The 18,107-nt window shown below is 39.4% G+C and overlaps 1 protein-coding gene across 1 annotated transcript; it reads right to left on the minus strand.

The window, feature by feature from the left end:
- Positions 1-721: 721 nt before the first annotated feature.
- Positions 722-7,650, minus strand: Selenok (selenoprotein K). The gene is made up of 4 exons (XM_020184623.2): positions 7,495-7,650; positions 3,028-3,118; positions 1,413-1,496; positions 722-812 (listed from the first exon to the last, which is right to left on the minus strand). The coding sequence occupies exons 1-4, from the start codon at positions 7,511-7,513 to the stop codon at positions 722-724; spliced, it is 285 nt and encodes a 94-aa protein (XP_020040212.1). The 5' UTR covers positions 7,514-7,650.
- Between the last annotated feature and the right edge of the window lie 10,457 nt (positions 7,651-18,107).

The following is an 18,107-nucleotide window of genomic DNA, read 5'->3' on the forward strand; positions in this document are numbered from 1 at the left end:
TGAGATTTATTATATAAACATGAGTCAAGTTTTGCAACCTAAAAATATTTACTTATTAAAACTATATTAATACTTTAATAGACTATACAAAACAGATGAGAGGAACATTTGCATTTATAGAACTGCATGTCAGTCAGGCCAGATCCCCATAGGGGGACTTCCCAGCATGACCTCATTGATCTGTGAGGACACAGAGCAATTCCTGTTTACACATACACATTCATCTTCTTGTCCAACACGGTCAGCCTTCCATTTCTTGATGGTTTCCTACTATGAATGTGCATGGTTACTTGTCTGCTTCTTAGAGCAGACGTTTACCTAAAAGAAAAGATTATTATAATCAGTTGCTAGTTATTAACTTCAACCTATAAAAAAGTTCAACATGAAATTCCTGAGGGGTGGGAAGGAAGGGTGAAGGGGGCTGGCAACCAGAGTGGTCTAGGCGGTCAGCATTGGTGGTCTAGCTGCGTTCCAGAATGGTCTAGGGGAACAGAATGGAGGAAACAGGGAAAAAAAAAAATCCCAACATATTACATGTTATACAACCTTTCTCAAATGGTATGTTGATGATAAAGTCAGTGAATTTTTCAAGGTTTAAGACATATTTCTCCAAAGAATAAAGTGTGAGTAAAATGTTGTACAACTTCTGTTTTCCTAAAGAAAACATTCCTAAGGAGGCATTTTCAAAATAAAATCCTAGAAAATAATTTCAGATTTGAAGTTACCTTCCTCATCCACCAGCCATTGGAGGAGGACTAGGGCCATGAAGATGATTGATTCGACCCATTCTTCGGGGAGGGTTTCCTGGTGGCCTAATAAAAGATAAAGTTAGCATTTACTGTTTGACAGACACAACTTCAATTGCTTTCTTTTCAACACTCACCTAGACCCTTTTCAATAACCACATCACCCTAAAAGATTCTTTAAAATATGAGCTACCATTTAGGTTAAGAGTCAAAAATTCAAACACTTAGAGGGATCAGACACACAGTATGCATGAGGAAACTGAGTCAGGCAAGGCTTGTGATGAATTGTGGCAGCTCCTGAAAGTGCCCAGCCAAAATTCAGCCCCAGGTGATTTCTGCCATGTGAAGACACAAGCTCTACCCAGTGCTGCTTAATCTGAGTTTTTTACTAGTAGCTGGCAATTCAAACCATAAAGTGAAATCTCTAAATGGTAATGTTTTCATCCTCTAGTTTAGACTTTTCCCATAGGTACATGTTATATACATACTAGCTTTGCCAGATTAACTGTTTATCAAGTAAGAGGCAACTTGACTTTTAGCCTGTTAATTTTGTAAAATGGGATTAAACTTTTAATTTCCACAAGTCTAATTCTATCTAAAATATCTAATGTAATTAAAAGACACAAAGGGACAAACAACTTATCAATTTTTTTTAAAAGGCTGTACCCTCTTCCATCATCGTATCTGGAATCAGATGAGTTTCTGTAGCCTCTTCCTTTTTTCACATCTTGCTGTAGCAGAGTTTTAAAACTGAAACCAGGGGCAGAAAACAACAGAGGTATCACTTTTGACACCATTATAAAATACATTTCCATAATTTTAACTATTATCTCTACGATGGGGTGATTAAGCCTACTTAGTATCTCTAAACCCACACTTCTTGGACAACACCTAGCTCAGGCATGTGTCTAAACACAATGTACACATTATTTGGGGGAGGTGGCCCAAATAATGTGTACACATGTAAGTAAATGTAAAAATGATAACATAAAATAAAAAAAAAAACAAACACCGTATGCTATGTTCAGTGCCAAATCTACCACACCTTGTGTGTACTTTTTATGTCCTAATAATTCCCCTAGGCAAAGCATGAAACCAGTCATCCCTGACTTCCTTCCTCCAGTCAGGTTCCAGAGTCTGTTTTTGAAGTACACATGCACCATCCCTGCATTTCCCCTGTCAACAGCCTACCTAACATCACCTTTGGGAGGAAGGGCCTGAGGGTTGCATGTCAGGCATAGGGCTCTGGGAACCCACTGAAATAGAATTTTCTTTATTTGTGGAGAAGAATTAAGTTCAATCAGCAAATAATATGAAGTAGATGAAATTTAGAAAAGATTTTAAGTTTTGCACTGTGTAGCTTAACTTAGAGCTTCTCTCATCCCCTCCTTGCATTTTCCTATAGAACCATCTCTTCCATTTTATGTCTACTTTTTCTAATTTATACTACATACAACAATAAAAGTAAACTTTCTAACCAATAGCCATGATCAAATTAAGTACTAAAAACCATAGCTTGATATTCAGACTTTTATACCATCCTTCATATGGTTTCCTCTATCTGGAATAACTTCTCCTGATGTCCACCTCCAATAATGACATCCACTCCACTACCCGTCACAAAATGAAGATATTTACTGATATTAAAGTCAGTGAAGGAAGGGCTGTTACCCGCATCCTTGCAGTTCTTTAACCACAAGACATTCAAATATATTTTTAAACTTAGGAAGAGTAATACTTGTTAGTAATTGATGATTAATTTTCATAAAATAAATAGCAGGTAGAAGACCAAAACCATTCATTTAATTAAGAACTGCTTGCAATGATACAGAAGGCTTAATTTTTGTCACCTCTATTGATTCTAATCCTTCATTAAAAGAGTTCACTACTTGAGAGTATTTTTAAGTCAAGATATAATTCCTCTTATTTATTGTGTAATATGGAACATTAAGTACATGCATATGTGAAAACTGAGAATTTGTAGGTAGAAAATGAGGCACACTAATTTGACAATAGAATAGACAGGTCTGGCTGCAGGTAGACATGGCTACCACCAAGCTTAAGGCATGATCAGGTTTAATAAACTAACTGATATTCATTAATCATAAATTGTTTGGTGATGGAAGTTTTATCATTAAAAAAGTCTTAATTGTCTTTGGAAAGCTAGTTAAATAATTACAATTAAAACATGCTTCAGGAAAGCTCAGCTTAGATAAACCAACGTAATACAACTAAAGTAATTCTCTTAAATATCAGTTCAATTAAGTACTATTATACTTACAACAAAACCACAAACTCAGCTATTCCCCAGAAGAAATCTGTTATCAAAGATAATCTCCATGGGGACTGACTCCGGCTGTCCAGCACTTGTCCTATAAATAAGAATAAAGAAGCTGTATGAGTGCTATATGTCTCCAACCCAGAGGCATTACATTAGTTATTATTAGTTAAGCAACAGTAATAAACACATTTCAATTTGCCCATTATTCCAAATAGTCGACACGAGGAGAAGTCTGTTATATCATTTTAAGGAAGGATTCAGGGAAGTAAAGCTCTATGATCTAGGCTTTTAATATGTCAAATACCTATCTATGTTGTGTAATCATAGCAGGTGACTTTATTCTAAGTATTCCTCTCTCTCATAGGTAAAATGCACATAACAAAACATTTTACTGGTGAAATATATGTAACATAAAATTTACCATCTTAACCATTTTTAAGTGTACAGTTAAAGTACATTCACATTGTAATAAAAATAGCACCACCATCCACCTCCAACACTTTTTCATCTTTCACAGATGAAAATCTACCTATTAAACTGACTCCCTATTACCCCATCCCCGGGCAACCACCATTCTACTTTCTGTTTCTATGAATTCAATAACTGTAGGAACGTCATATACAAGGAATCATATACAATTTGTCTTTTGTGACCAGTTCATTTCACTTAGTGCAATTTCGTTAAGGTTCATACACACTGTAGCATGTGTCAAAATTTCCTTACCTTTAAAAGATTGAATAATATTCCATTATATGTATACACTACAATTTTGTTACCCAGTCATATATCAATGAACTCTTGGGTTACTTATTGTGAAACCAAGCTTCTATGAACACAGGCAAACAAACATCTGTTTATTCGAGCATTTTGAAAAAATAAATGGGCTGGGTGATTATAAAGGGCTGCTCACACTATTTTCATTTTCCTAAGTGTGTTCAAGTAATTCTTTTCATTAGAAAAATCTCTTGCCTATCTCTAGACAAAATGATTATTTATATGGACTCTCACAAGTCTTTAGAATCAGTTATTTTGATAATTTTTTTCTTATAAATTAAAGAGTTTATTAACAAGTGCTAAAGAGAACTTGACTTATAACAGGATGGTCTTGATTCTAGTAATGGACTCTAGCTTTATTTTAAGAAAAACTGGATCGACTTTTTCACCACTTTAAATAGAAACCACACATGAAAAGCCAGTACTCTAGAGTTTCAGTCTTGAAAATCAGAAGGTTAGACTATTTTGGGGGAAGAACATCTGTCCATCAATTCCCTATCCTCTCCATTATCCCAAGGGCTTTAGGGGCTCACCCACTTCCTCTGCCTGGGTATACTTTTCCTCTTTCCTTGACCAGCTTACTTCAGGAATCTACTTGGATCTATGCTCTCACTGAAGGTAGTGAGAAAAACAGACTACACAGTCAGAAGATGGGTGACATGCTTCATTTTGCCTCTGACTACCTCTGCTTTTTTGGCTGATGCAACATTTGCCTTCTCTGAGTAAAAGTATTGCAGGGCTAGCCATCATAAGGAAATCTTTTATTTATTTTGCAGTGCTAGGGTTCCAACCCAGGGGTGTGTGTGTGCATGCTAGGCAATAGCTCTCCCACTGAGCAACATGACCAGCCCCTTTGGTTTTTTGAGACAGGGTCTCATCTATGCAGCTCAGTCTGGCCTCTTAGATCTTCCTGCCTCAACCTCCCAAGTGCTGGGATTATAAGCACCACCATACACAACTCACAGGAAATTACTTTAGGAGAAAAAAAAAAGGCTGTCTGACAGTAAGAGTAGTATTTCATGAGTTATGAAGTGCTGATAAATACTTGGAACCCATTAATTCTTCTGTTGTGGTTCTAAAGAATTATATTCATGTTCATCCTTTTTTTTTTTTTTTTGGTGGTACTTTTAACTCAGGGTCTCACCTTGTTAGGCAAGCCATGCTCAAGTCCTTTTTTGCTTCAGTTATTTTTCAGATAGGATCTTCAGTTTTGGCACAGGGTAGCCTTTGACTGCTATCCTCCTACTCACACCTCCTGCTTAGCTGGGATCATAGGCATGTGCCACCACATCTGGCTTATTTGTTGATATGAAGTCTTTATAATTGCCAGGGTTGGCCTCAAACTTTGACCCTCCCAATCTCTGCCTCCCAAGAAGTTGGGATTATAGGCATAAATCACCACACCCAGCCCCCATCATTCAATCTTGCTGTTTGCACTTTCCCTTCTAGTTTCTGAAGGCACAAACCTATGCCTCTCCATATTCTCAGAGGGAAATAAAGAACTTAAAATGAAGCTTCATTTTTCAACTGCAGATGTGAGATAAAAGGTCTGAACAGGATATTTATGTATGTCAAATAGGATAATGTATACATATTAAGGCACTCCACAAATAAGGAATCACTCAATAATGCACAAATAGAAACTACTAGCCTTAGCTGGGGCTGGTAGCTCACTCCTGTAATCCTCACTACTCAGGAGGCAGAAATTGCAAGGATCACGGTTCAAAGCCAGCCCAGGCAACTAGTTCACTAGCCCCCATCTAGAAAAAAGGGCTGGCTGGTGCAGTGGCTCAAGGTGTAGGTCCAGTACTGAAAAAAAAAAAAAAAAAAAAAAGCTACTAGCCCTAATCTCTTAATCATAACAAAAATCTAAAGTTTTCTTTTTCTTTTATTATTCATATGTGCATACAATGCTTGGGTCATTTCTCCCCCCTGCCCCCGCCCCCTCCCTCTCCTCCCCCCTCAATACCCAGCAGAAACTATTTTGCCCTTATTTCTAATTTTGTTGTAGAGAGAGTATAAGCAATAATAGGAAGGAACAAGGGTTTTTGCTGGTTGAGATAGGATAGCTATACAGGGCATTGACTCACATTGATTTCCTGTGCGTGGGTGTTACCTTCTAGGTTAATTCTTTTTGATCTGACCTTTTTTCTAGTACCTGTTCCCCTTTTCCTGTTGGCCTCAGTTGCTTTAAGGTATCTGCTTTAGTTTCTCTGCGTTAAGGGCAACAAATGCTAGCTAGTTTTTTAGGTGTCTTACCTATCCTCACCCCTCCCTTGTGTGCTCTGGCTTTTATCATGTGCTCATAGTCCAGTCCCCTTGTTGTGTTTGCCCTTGATCTAATGTCCACATATGAGGGAGAACATACGATTTTTGGTTTTTTGAGCCAGGCTAACCTCACTCAGAATGAAAAATCTAGTTTTCAAGTGCCAAAAAAACTAAGATGAAATTTCCTTTAGTGTTCACTAATCCACTTATTCCCAAGATTTTTAAGTGGGAGATGAGATTTTGGAAAGGAAAAAATTACAAAGCACACTCAGCCAGAAGACTTCTCACTGAGGACCTTAATCGTCTCTGGAGGTACAAAGAGGATTCAAATAGAACCAGCAAGTAATTCTCAGCAAGAACTACTTGCTAAGACTGCTTGCTAAGCAAGACTTCTTGCTGAGAACTACTTGCTAAGACTGCACCAAGGAAGTTCACCTGAGTCAAACAGGTGGGCCGAATGGTTCTGGCGCTAATTTGACTCGGTTTTATCGAGTCTTTCTTTTCCAGTCATTTTCTTTGTGAATTCACAGAATTAAGTCCCTCTCAGACTGGAGGTGTGGCTCAAGCTACCGATAGAAAACCTGCTTTGCACGCACGAAGCCCTGAGTTCAAATTCCAGTCCCATAAAAAAAGTCCCTCTCAGATTTTCTATTCTAGTAACCAACTTGCACTTCTTCCTGAGCTCCTTGAAATTCCTGCAAAAATTGCCTGCATGGCTTGCTGCGCTCTCTTGGGAGAAAAGCCTATTCAAAGCTTTTATCTAAAGACCATCCTTGTTGGGTTGGAGGAATGACTCAAGCGGTGGAGCTCCTGCCCTAGCAAGCTCAAGACGTGAGTTCAAACCCCAGTAACCCCCCCCACACACACCAAATCATCCTAGTTTAGCTCCATTGTTTTTTTTTACACGTTATAGAAAGAGATAGCAAGGCCGCTAACGCCATCCTATCTGGGTTTCAATCCTAAATCATCAACTACCCTAGTGATCCCGGGAAAGCTATTTTATCGACCTTCGCCTCAGTCTCCATGAGTAAAACAGATAATAAAATATTACCTGAATGGGACTCAACAGTGCTCAAGGCAAAAGCGCTACGTACGCGTTCACTAGTAGTTAAAGGTAACCGCGCCCCAGAGCAAAGACCACTTTCTCAAACTTACAATCAGAAGCTCGCCCGACTCCCAATGCCCCGTCTGACTCAGGCGGGACCCGGGCGCGGTCCTCATCAAGGGGACCTCCGCCCCTGAAGTCGGCTCAGGAACCATCCATCTGCTGTTGCGCCTAAGGCCTGAGCCTTAGCATCAGCTCCACCCAACCAGTAGGCACTAAAGTCCGGGAAGCCGCCTTAGACCCAGCGAACGGGGACTGAAGAAACCCGGGGTCCGGCCTTCCAGATCCCAGAGATCGCCCCTGCATCACCTCCAACTCACCGTTCGAGATGTAAACCATCTTTGCCTCGGGCTCCCTGCTTCTCAGCCACAGAGAAGCCCAGCCCCTCCTCCGAATCTGTTCCTCTGTAGCGCCCCGCCCTTTAAACGTCACAGGCTGCGATTAACAGATCGACGTCAAAGGAGTAGGTGGGCACAGCCCATTGGCTGCTGGGGAGACACGCCCCAAGCCGGAAGTTTTACCTGGATACGCACTTCAACTTCCGTTGAAGTGGAGGCTGCGGAGCTGGCAACCGGATATGACGTTAGGGGTTGTCTTACAACCGCGCCACTTCTGACTTCTCAGAATTGAATGAAGGGAGTTTCTTCGCACCGCTGGATGGTGAGAGGTCGCTTTCTAGTTGATAGGAACACGGCCGGGGTTGACGAGCCCTGGCAGGAGTAAATTCCTCAGAACTTTCCAGGCTTTGCTATTTCACGGTGTGGAGGTTTGGTAGGAGGGACGCGCCCTGAGGTGGTGACCGTACCGTAAAGGACTCAGTTGTCACGCCTTCGGAAATTCTCTGCTGCGTCCCTCATAGGTGTATTCATTCTCTTTCAAACAAGTGTTTCTGCTCTGGGCTCACCAGAAGTGGAGTTTTAACTGTAGCGTGACACTTTTCTCTGCTTGTTTCTTAGTGATGGCTACTGCATTGTGCAAGTGACAGATGAGTTAAAAGACATGTCTTTGGGCATTCACTAAATATGAACCACATTCCTTGCTGTTCCAGCTACTGGGCTGTTTCTATACCTTAAGCCTGGCATTCTCATTCCTGTCTCAAGGCCTTTGTACCAGGCCTTTCTTTCTCTGCATAGTCCTAACGTCCTTAAGTCCCTACCACCTTCCCTAAAGAGAAAATGAAAATCACATTTTGGGAATAATTATACCTTAATAATGTTGGTTAAGATCATACGTTCTAATAGCTAGAATTGACAATGATTTAATTTCATGTTGATTGGGGAGGGAGCATTTTTTCCCAAAAAAAGTGCCTAATAGGAAAGGAAAGTATACTTCACCTCATTTGAGATTTTTGCAGCATAGAAGATCGTTTTTGCAAAAATCCTGGAGGGAGAGGGGTCACTAATTTTCCCAAAAGCCTTTCTAGTCCTAACCTACCATGCCACTATCATCTCTCACCTGCTTTATTCTAGTTGCCTTCTAACTGATATCCAAGATTATGTCATTACCATTAAAAAAATTGGTATTTGATGTTAGGAAATTATTGTGGGGGGAGTGTGGCTATGTTTGGGTTTTGGGGGGGAGGTGGAACTGGGATTTGAACTTAGGGCTTCTCGTTTGCAAACCAGGCAATTTCAATGCTTGAGACATTTTGCCTTGGTTATTTTGGAGATGGCGTTTCATGAACTATTTGCCCAGGCTGGCCACCTTTACCATTTTTTAAGCAGTTTTTCAAACTGCAACAAGAGTGATCTTAAAGTGGAGGTTATCTCATTCTCTTCATTAAAACATTTTGGAGCCGGGTACTGGTGGCTCAGGCCTGTAATCCTGCTACTCAGAAGGCAGAGAGGAGGATCGAGGTTGGGAGCCAGCCTGGGCAAATAGTTCCGTGAGACCCTATCTCGAAAAAAATCCCTCACAGAAAAGGGCTGGTGGAATGGCTCAAGGTAGGTCCTGAGTTCAAATCCCAGTACCTAAAAAAAAATTAGGCACTAAAAATAGTGACTTACTGTTGCTTTTAAAATAAAATCCAGGTCCTTGTCATAGCATATGGATCCATAGTTATCTGTCCTCTTGATTGCCCCTTTCACTTCCTATTATGCATTCCCATCCAACTCATGGTCTAACAGTGTTGTTCTTTTAGTTTTGTAAACACCAAGTTTTTTCATATCTGCAGGACTGCACATGTCTTTTCCTCCTGGAACACTTTCCCTGACTCCTTATATATTCATCATCTTTCATCCTTTACTTTCAGCTTAAGTGTCATCACTTCAGAATGCCCTGTGATTATTTTCTTCATAGTTCTTACACAATGTAAAATTGTTTATCTGAGAATTTAGTTTTGTCTCTCTTCCCTAAGAAAACATCTAAGCAGTCAGGAACCCTGTTTGCCCTGTTCCCTTTATATTCTCAAGGTCTGCATAAGTACCTTGGCAGGTTTTAAGTACTTGGATATTTGAAGGTTGGTTGAGAGATAGAGGGAGATCGATTCACCTTTCTAAAAGATCCTTTAGAAACTCACCATGGTCACAGAAGAACTAACAAGGGGATTTAAGTAGTAGATACTACTAGGTTATCTCTTCCTTTCCATTCGTCTGTAGGTCATTTCTTCCTGAGGTTTAATGCAGTGGTTTCCTAATGAGCTACCTCTAGCCTCTCATTCCATTGCATTGCTACTTTCAGCTACTAGTTTAAGGTAATTTTACCACTTTCCTGCTCACAAATCTTGAGTTTCTGCCCACCACTTGCCAGATAACTACCTGGTATGGCATTGAAGGCTTCCCTGATCTATCTTCTTCAATTTACCCTTTGACTTCTGAGTCTTTGATAGATCCTTTAGTTTTCTTGCTTCTGTTCATGTTTTTCTACTTGATGAGATTGTTCTTCACTTATTAAAGTCTAATCCATCCTTCAAGGCCAGGCATGTTGCTATCAAATGAAATAACAAGTGTGAAAGGACTTTTCAAGTTGAAACACAATTACATAATTTAGCAACAGTTTGGAGTGGAGGGCAAAGTTAATAGTCCCTCTCTTTCCCTAACCTTTCTTTAATGTATGGAATTATGAGCTAGCCAATAGCCATATTTGACTGTTGAGCACTTGAAATGGAATTGAGATATACTGAACAAAATACACCCTAGATTGCAAAGATTTAGACAGAAAAAATGTAAAATATCTCAAGTTTTTTGTATTGATGACATGATAATACGATTGATATTATTGTGAATAATATTGATAATATTGTGGATGTTAGATTAAGTAAAATATTTTGCTAAAAGTAATTTTACCTTTTTCTTTCTACCTTTTTGAAGTGATTATTATAGTCTACGGCCATACCACCCTGAATGCGCCCGATCACGTCTGAAGTGATTATTATAAAGTTAAAAATTACATATGTGGCTCACATTTAGGATTTTACATTACATTTCTATTAGACACCACTGCTCTAGAGGAGAACGTTATTGGCATGGCTCAGAAAAGGCACTTGGTAAATATTCCATGACTGAATAAACGGATAGGCTTTTAATATTGGATAATATTTATGTAGGATTTATTATTTTTCAGGCATTCTCTAAGCACTTTCTATTAATTCACTTAATTCTCATAGTAGCTAACATTTATATAGTGCTTACTCTGTTCCAGGAAATGTTCTGAGTACTTTTTGTGTATTAATTCATTTAAATCTCAACCCTACTAAGTGGGTTTTTTTTTTAATTTTTATTTTTTTATTATTCATATGTGCATACAATGCTTGGGTCATTTCTCTCCTCTGCCCCACCCCCTCCTTTACCACCCACTCCACCCCCTCCCTCTAAATGGGTTCTTACTTCCATCTAATAGATGAGGAAAGTGAGACATAGAGAGTGAAAGTGACTTGCCCAAAGTTACACAGTTACAAAAGCAGAGCTAATATTAGAATAAAGGGCCTTGCTTTCGTCTGTGGTTTTAACCCTTGTGTGTTATGCTGCCTCTCCACACATAAACAGAATTATTGAAATCGGATATAGTCCAGTGTGGTTCTCATAGTATACAATGGGAAATGGTTTCTGGAGATTTTGAATATATCTCAGTTTTCTCAAAACTGCAAAGCAGTTGTCCATAGTTTTTTCTTTTCTAGACACTCTAGCAAAATTCCTCTGAGTACCTCTTAAGTGTTACTATCTCTGCACCATCCCTGGGCTGGAGGGAGAGGCTATTCAGAATGCCAGCCACTTCTGGAGCTGGAGAAGAGTCAATTCCATTTAGGCCAGAGGGCTTGGGAGTTGGAGAGTGGTGGTGTTTTCTACAATATGGTGAAGGAGCACTGGGTGACATCAGCACAATACGATGCCCTCAGTAGGGTTGGGGATGTGACTCAAGTAGAGCACCTGCCTAGCAAGTATGAGGTCCTGAGTTCAAACCCCTGTGCTGCCAAAAAAAAAAAAAAAGAAAAAGAAAGAAAGAAACAGATGACATTTATATTCTTTATTAACCTTTTATTTGTTGGTTTGTTTGTTTTGACAGTACTGGGGTTTGATCTCGGCCTCATGCTTGCTAGGGAGGTACTTTACTTCTTGAGCCACTCCACCAGCCCTTTTTTGGGTGTGTGTGTGTGTTTTGTATTTTGGAGATAAGTTCTCAAGACTTTTTGCTCGAGATGTCCTCAAACCATGATTCTTCTAACCTCTGCCTCGTGAGTAGCTAGGATTACAGGCATGAGCCACCAACACCAGTAAATCAACATTTTTAAGCCAGTAAGAAGCCTAGAGCTGAGAGGCAGAGATGAGGAGCCCAGCCCAGACACATAGTTCCATGGTAGAGCATCTGCTTAGCAAGTGCGAGGCCCTCAGTTCAAACTCCAGAACTGCAAAAAAATGAAAAAGCTTATCCTTAAAGTTGAGGTGATGATTTTATTACTCTACAAGTTACTTTATCCTTTTCCTTCTTCCTCCTCCTTCTTTCTTCTTCTTCTTTCCTTCTTCCCTTCCCTCTCCCTTTTCATTCCAAGCAATGGCCTCATGAATGCTAACAAGTGTGTGCTATACCACTGAGCCACTCACCCAATTCCCTAAGAGTTACTTTCTTAAACTACCTGAACTAATTTTTTAAAAAGTCAGAATGGGAAGATGCTTATAAAAATTCATAGTAAGAACCTCCTTAAAGAATTTGGGATTTCATCTCTAGTCTTTATGTCCAAAATCTTTTGTGAACACCCCAAGTTTTTTCATATCTATAGGTCTCTGCACCTGGTTTTCCCTCCATCTGGAGCACTTTCCCCTGATTCCTTAGACATTGTCGGTTTCATTGATGAGCCTCTCTGGTTAAATTTCAATAGTCTATCTTTAAATAAAGACTGTCTAGACTTAGCTTTGTGGTTCTATTACTGGAAGAGAACTATTATTCCAATTATAATTTCCAACCTTTTAAATTGATCCAGTTTTAGCAATCCCAGTGACTATAACGTAAACTGTTATAGTGGTAGAAGGAAAGAGACACTTTAAAAGTAAAACCACCAGTGGTTTAAGTGTTGATTGCTTTCTAGGGGTATTGATTAATCATTAAAAGCAAATTTTTAATATTTTAAAACTGTATTCTGAAGTACCAAAATATTTCTAAACTTTATTTTTAGATCCCTAAATATGGAGCACAGGAACAAAACTGTACATTATATTACTATGTTTATATATCTCGATGACATCAATCTTTATATTTAAGAAGTTAGAATAGACATGTACCATGTGACTTTAAAGAATGTATAATTCACTGTCTTGATTCACTAACTCATCTGGTGCACTGCATTTGATGATTCTTGGATCATTTTTTGTTTTAATATGATACTTGTATATAAAGTTAAAACTAAAAGATACAAGTGATACCCCATGAAGAACAAATCTCCTGAAGTCCAGGATTCCAAAGTTTGATTCCCTGGCTTAGCGAGGCTATCATAAGCATTGCTTGGCAAATTCCTGCTGGGCTGTAGAACCTCATAGACAGATTCATCTCTCGGAATTCCCATTTTCTCTTGGATCTTGTCTAAGCAATTCCCCACTCATTAGCTCTTTAATGTCTAAAAAACAAAACATCTTTCACGTTATTTTGCTCAGATCGTTTTAGTTTGTTCTCAGAAGGAAAGTTAGTACAAATTACTAATCCTCCAGGACAGAAGTGGAAGGTGATACATTTATTTTTCCAGATCAACATGTCAATTTAGATTAGGTCTTAGAGCAAACCCTGCTTGCTTCTAGCTTTAAAAATTGTGTTATTTATGCATAAACTTTCTTTAATCAATGCTATTTTCTTAGTAGTCCAAACACATGGTTACTTATAAACAGAAAAGATAGTTATAAATAGTAAACTAAAATGTGTGGGTGATTTTAAAACACATTTATTTTTACCAACAGACATTCTACTTTTAATCTTTTCACAAACATGAATAAAAACTTTCTTTCAACACCCTGTGTCCTTTTAAAGGTAGGACTAATGAAAAATTGGTTTATGCTATAGTCTCAGTGAAAATTTCTCTTTCTCCTTTACCCCTTCTCTTTGAGACAAGGTGTAGCCCAGGCTGGCCTGGAACTTGTGAGCCTTCTAAGTGCTAGGGATACAGTGTGGTCCCAGAGGGAAAACTTCTTTATGGCCCAGGGATGACTTAATGGGAGGGATCTTTAGCTTGGCTTGAAAGGGTACTGTTAAGTTGCTGTGACCTCAACTTGGTGGCTAGAGATACTGCTGCTAATGCTTCAACATCACCTTATCTTTTCTTACTAATTGTATAACACAGGCAGCTTGGTTATATTACCCAAGGTCAAAGATATGTCTGAACTTCAAAAAACATCTTTCACAATTATGAGTAATCCTTCCCTTTTGCTGTGAAACCCTATCTTGTTTTTGATGAGAAGTATGAAAAGAAACTGAAAATGGAATCTGGCAACTGAAGAAGTGTTGCTTGATATTTTTTCATTCCTTTTGGATGTATTTAGCTGTTCTTTAGTGGCACTCAGTCTTTCACATTCAGACTGAGATGTTTCGCAAGCATGTAGAGGACCATATGTGCAGAACAGTGGAGATATAAGTAAAATGACTATGGCCACTTTGGGTATTGAACTGTTGTGTCTCTTGGTCTTGTGCTATACTTCCCTGGCTGGCAAGAGAGGGAGCACATGCAGAGGACACCAAAGGGCCTGGCAGCAAGACAGAGCTGTCCTTCAGACTTCCTGCTGCAGCAACAGTGACAGTGTAAACACAGTTCACACTGGGATTTAGAAGGCTAACTGGGAATTTAGGAGCTCAGCTTCGGGACTGTTCCCACATGGGGAAGCCACTCAGAATATGGCTTTAGTCAGTCCTATCAAGTCACTGTTTTTAGAAATGTGAATTCCTAAGATGCCCTGTTAAATTACATTTTCTATTATAAGTCTTGAAAATGTTCATATATTTAACTTACCATTTCCATTTCTAGAATTTAGCCCAAAGAAACAATGAGGGATGTTTAAACAGACTTATGTGCAAGAATATTTGTCCCAGTGCTATTTGTAATGAAAAGAAGAAGGAAGACATATAACTTTGTAACAGTGGAGATTTTGGAATACAATAGCATACTGGCATGAACTAATGGGAACACATTTGTGATATGTTAAATGAAATAAATAGATTGTAAAACTATGTGCAGAATGATAACAGTATAAAAGAGGAAATATTTATGTGGAAATATAATAAGGCATATGGGAATTACAAGTTTTTCTTTGTGGTTTTCTATAGTTCCCAAATTTTCTGTAATAAACATGTATTTCTTTTATAATTAAAAATAAATAATTATTTTTTGTGTGAAGTTATATTTGTTAGAACGCAAGAGTTCATTCCTAGTTTCACTTTAGTAGTTTGAATTAATTCTACCCACTCCTTGTCCCCCCACCCGCCCCGCCTCCAGTGCTGGGAATTGAATCCAGGGCCTTATACAAATGCTCTACTACTAGTCCTTTTGTTTTTATTTTGTTTTTGAGACAGGGTCTCACCTATACCTTCCCATGTTGGCCTCAAACTCAAGATCCTCTTGCCTCTATCTCCCAAAAAATTGGGATTACAGTCATGCACCACCATACACAGCTGGTTTCAATGATTCAATAATATTTTTTTCATGAACAAGTAATAGAAGATCAACAAGAAATTTAACTTTTAGAGTACATTTTAACAACAGTTTTATTTCATAAGGTTATCTTTGACTCTGCCTGATTGCATTTATGCCTGCAATATACATGTGGCACCCCACTCAAGTGAGTTAGCCAAATCAATGTTTTTGGGCTTTCCTAGGTAAGAATAGAGTCTAGTAAGAATCAAAGAAACATGGTTTTAGCCACTGCTGGTGGTGCATTCCTGTAATCTTAGCTACTTGGGATGGAGTTCAGAAGTGAGGTTCAAAGCCAGCCCCAGGCAATTTTTTTTTTTTTAAACTCTTACTTCCAAACAAGTGATATTTCAGCTTTTGGGATGAAGAAACTATTTTTGAAATCCCAAAAGCCAGTGAAAGAAATGGCTTCTTTTGATCCTCTGGGTTATGTGAAGGGTCTTTAAGAGCTTGCTGGGACAGGAAAAAACACCCATGGATGCTTCAGGGTATTCCCTTTTCCATTCTTCTAGATTTCAGGAGAGAGTTTCAGAAAGGTTCTGGGCACTTTACCGTATTTTCCTGTAGATCTTAAATATCCGTTCAGTGGGGGTTCTGGTGGCTCATGCCACAGGAGGATTGCAGTTCAAAGCCAGCCTGAGCAAATAGTTCAAGAGACCCTATCTGGATAAAAACCATCCCAAAAAAGGGCTGGTGGAGTGGCTCAAGGTGTAGGCCCTGAGTTCAAACCCCGGTACCACAAACAACAACAACAACAAAATTACCCAACACAAAAAAGGCAAGTGGAGTGGTTCAAGTGGCAGAGTGCTTGCCTAGCAAAGTGTGAGGCCCTGAGTTCAAACCTCAGTACTGCCAAAGAGAAAAAAAAGATCCATTTAAGTTTCCCATTACTTCTACTATGAATTTGATCTAAAATGACACTTTCATAAGCTCTTACAGGGTGCAAGGTCATGCTAGAGAATGGAACTGATGATTATAGCTAATATTTGTTTTGCAGTTATGTGCTAGGTACTGTTCTAAGCAATTTCTGTAAGTAGCATTGCCATAAACAAGCAGGAATTGTGGATTCCGATGACTCACTTTATTTTTGTCCCCCACCACTTTACATTTTGTTCAGGTATGTTAGTGCTTCCATGCTTCTAAAATTAAAACTTGGGCAAGCCCCACACTTCTCTGGTTTCTCTTTGGTCACACACTATCTCAATTTAATAAAATGTCCAGTCCTAAATCATAATCAAAACTCCTAATCCTGATTTAAAAGGGAGGCTACTCCCTTTCCCAGTTGAGCCTTGCTATAGGCAGGAAGTGGGTGTGGCTAGGAACTTCCCTCTCCTTGCCCCCACCCTGCCCCTGGGTTTTACTCCACCACCTGGAGCTAGCCTCCTATGGGTTTTGGCTCCTCTGTGGATGGAAAAGAGAGTTAAGGCAACCACAGAAGTTCTTGCCCATGATGTTTTATAATTTGGGTTGCTGTTGTCTAAATCCATTTTTTTACAGGTTTTTTTTTTTTTTTTTGGTACTGGGGCTTGAACTCAGGGCCTTCACCTTGGGCCACTCTGCTAGCCCTTTTTGTGATGGGTATTTTCGAGATAGGGTCTCGTGAACTATTTGTCCAGACTGACTTCGAACCTGGATCCTCCTGATCTCTGCCTCCTGAGTAGCTAGGATTATAGGCGTGAGTCACTGGTGCCTGGCAGTTGTGTTTTTTTTTTTTTTTTAAAAGAAATTGTCTCAATTGCTGCTGATTGATGACAAATAGTACCCTTGATATGGTCATAAACACCCCTTTTCCTACTCTTGGCTCACTGACTGGCTCTGTCTTGGTTCCTGGTAATCCAGGAACATTACCTCCAACATTTTCAGCTCATATGCCTTTGCCCTGCCAGGCAGCCATCATGACAGGACCCACCCAAAAGCCAGCTCTCTCCCACATTCATTGCCCAACATTCTGGGAGTGCCAGCTAACTTAGTTCCCTCCAGTTAGTATACAAAAGCTGCCTAGAACTAACATGCTTACTCTGTCAGAGAAACCCAGGGGCCTGGCCAATAGCCATGGTTTGCCATTTAGTCTGTTGAGCAGCAATGGATTTTATATGCGTCTCTTTGTCAGAATAGAGTGGATTCATAATGGAACCATACCGGGTGTCACAGGTGAATGGCCTATTTGGGGCTCATATAGTTGTCAGTCTAGAAATGGCATGATCCATTACCTTCTGACTTGATCTTCCTTTCTTGTTGTGTTTCTTGCACCTTTTTTCCCCTTTAAATCATTACAGTTTTGTGTCACTTAATGATGGGGATACACTCTGAGAAATGTGTTGTTTAGTGCTTTTGTCAGTAAGCAAACATAGAGTGTGCTTATGCAAACTAAAATGACATGACTAAAATTAATTACTCTCTTTATCTTTAACCTGTTTCTTTTAACATGTATATTAGTCCATTTTGCATTATTATGAGATACCTGGGGCAGTCTAACTTCATAAGAAAATGTGGTTTTTTTTAGCTCACAGTTTTGGAGGCTGAGAGTCCAAACAGCATGGTGCAGGCTCTGGCAAGAGCCCAATAGCAGATGGCAGAGTGCATGTGGGAAGAAGGATCATATCCTGAAACAGAAGTCAGAGAAAGAATAGAGTCCCACAGTCCCTTCTGAGACATGCCCCCAATTGACCTAAGGGCCTCCCCCTATGCTCTGTTCCTTAAGAGTTCCATATTCACCTCTTGGTCCAAACTGGGGACCAAGCTTCCACCACATGAACACAAGGGGACAAACACATCCAAACCGTGGCTACAGCCATCCTATTTGTCTTATCTTCTATAATAAAATTGTATAGTCCT

The sequence above is a fragment of the Castor canadensis genome, chromosome 10 (genome assembly GCF_047511655.1).
Source record: "Castor canadensis chromosome 10, mCasCan1.hap1v2, whole genome shotgun sequence".
NCBI lineage: Eukaryota > Metazoa > Chordata > Mammalia > Rodentia > Castoridae > Castor > Castor canadensis.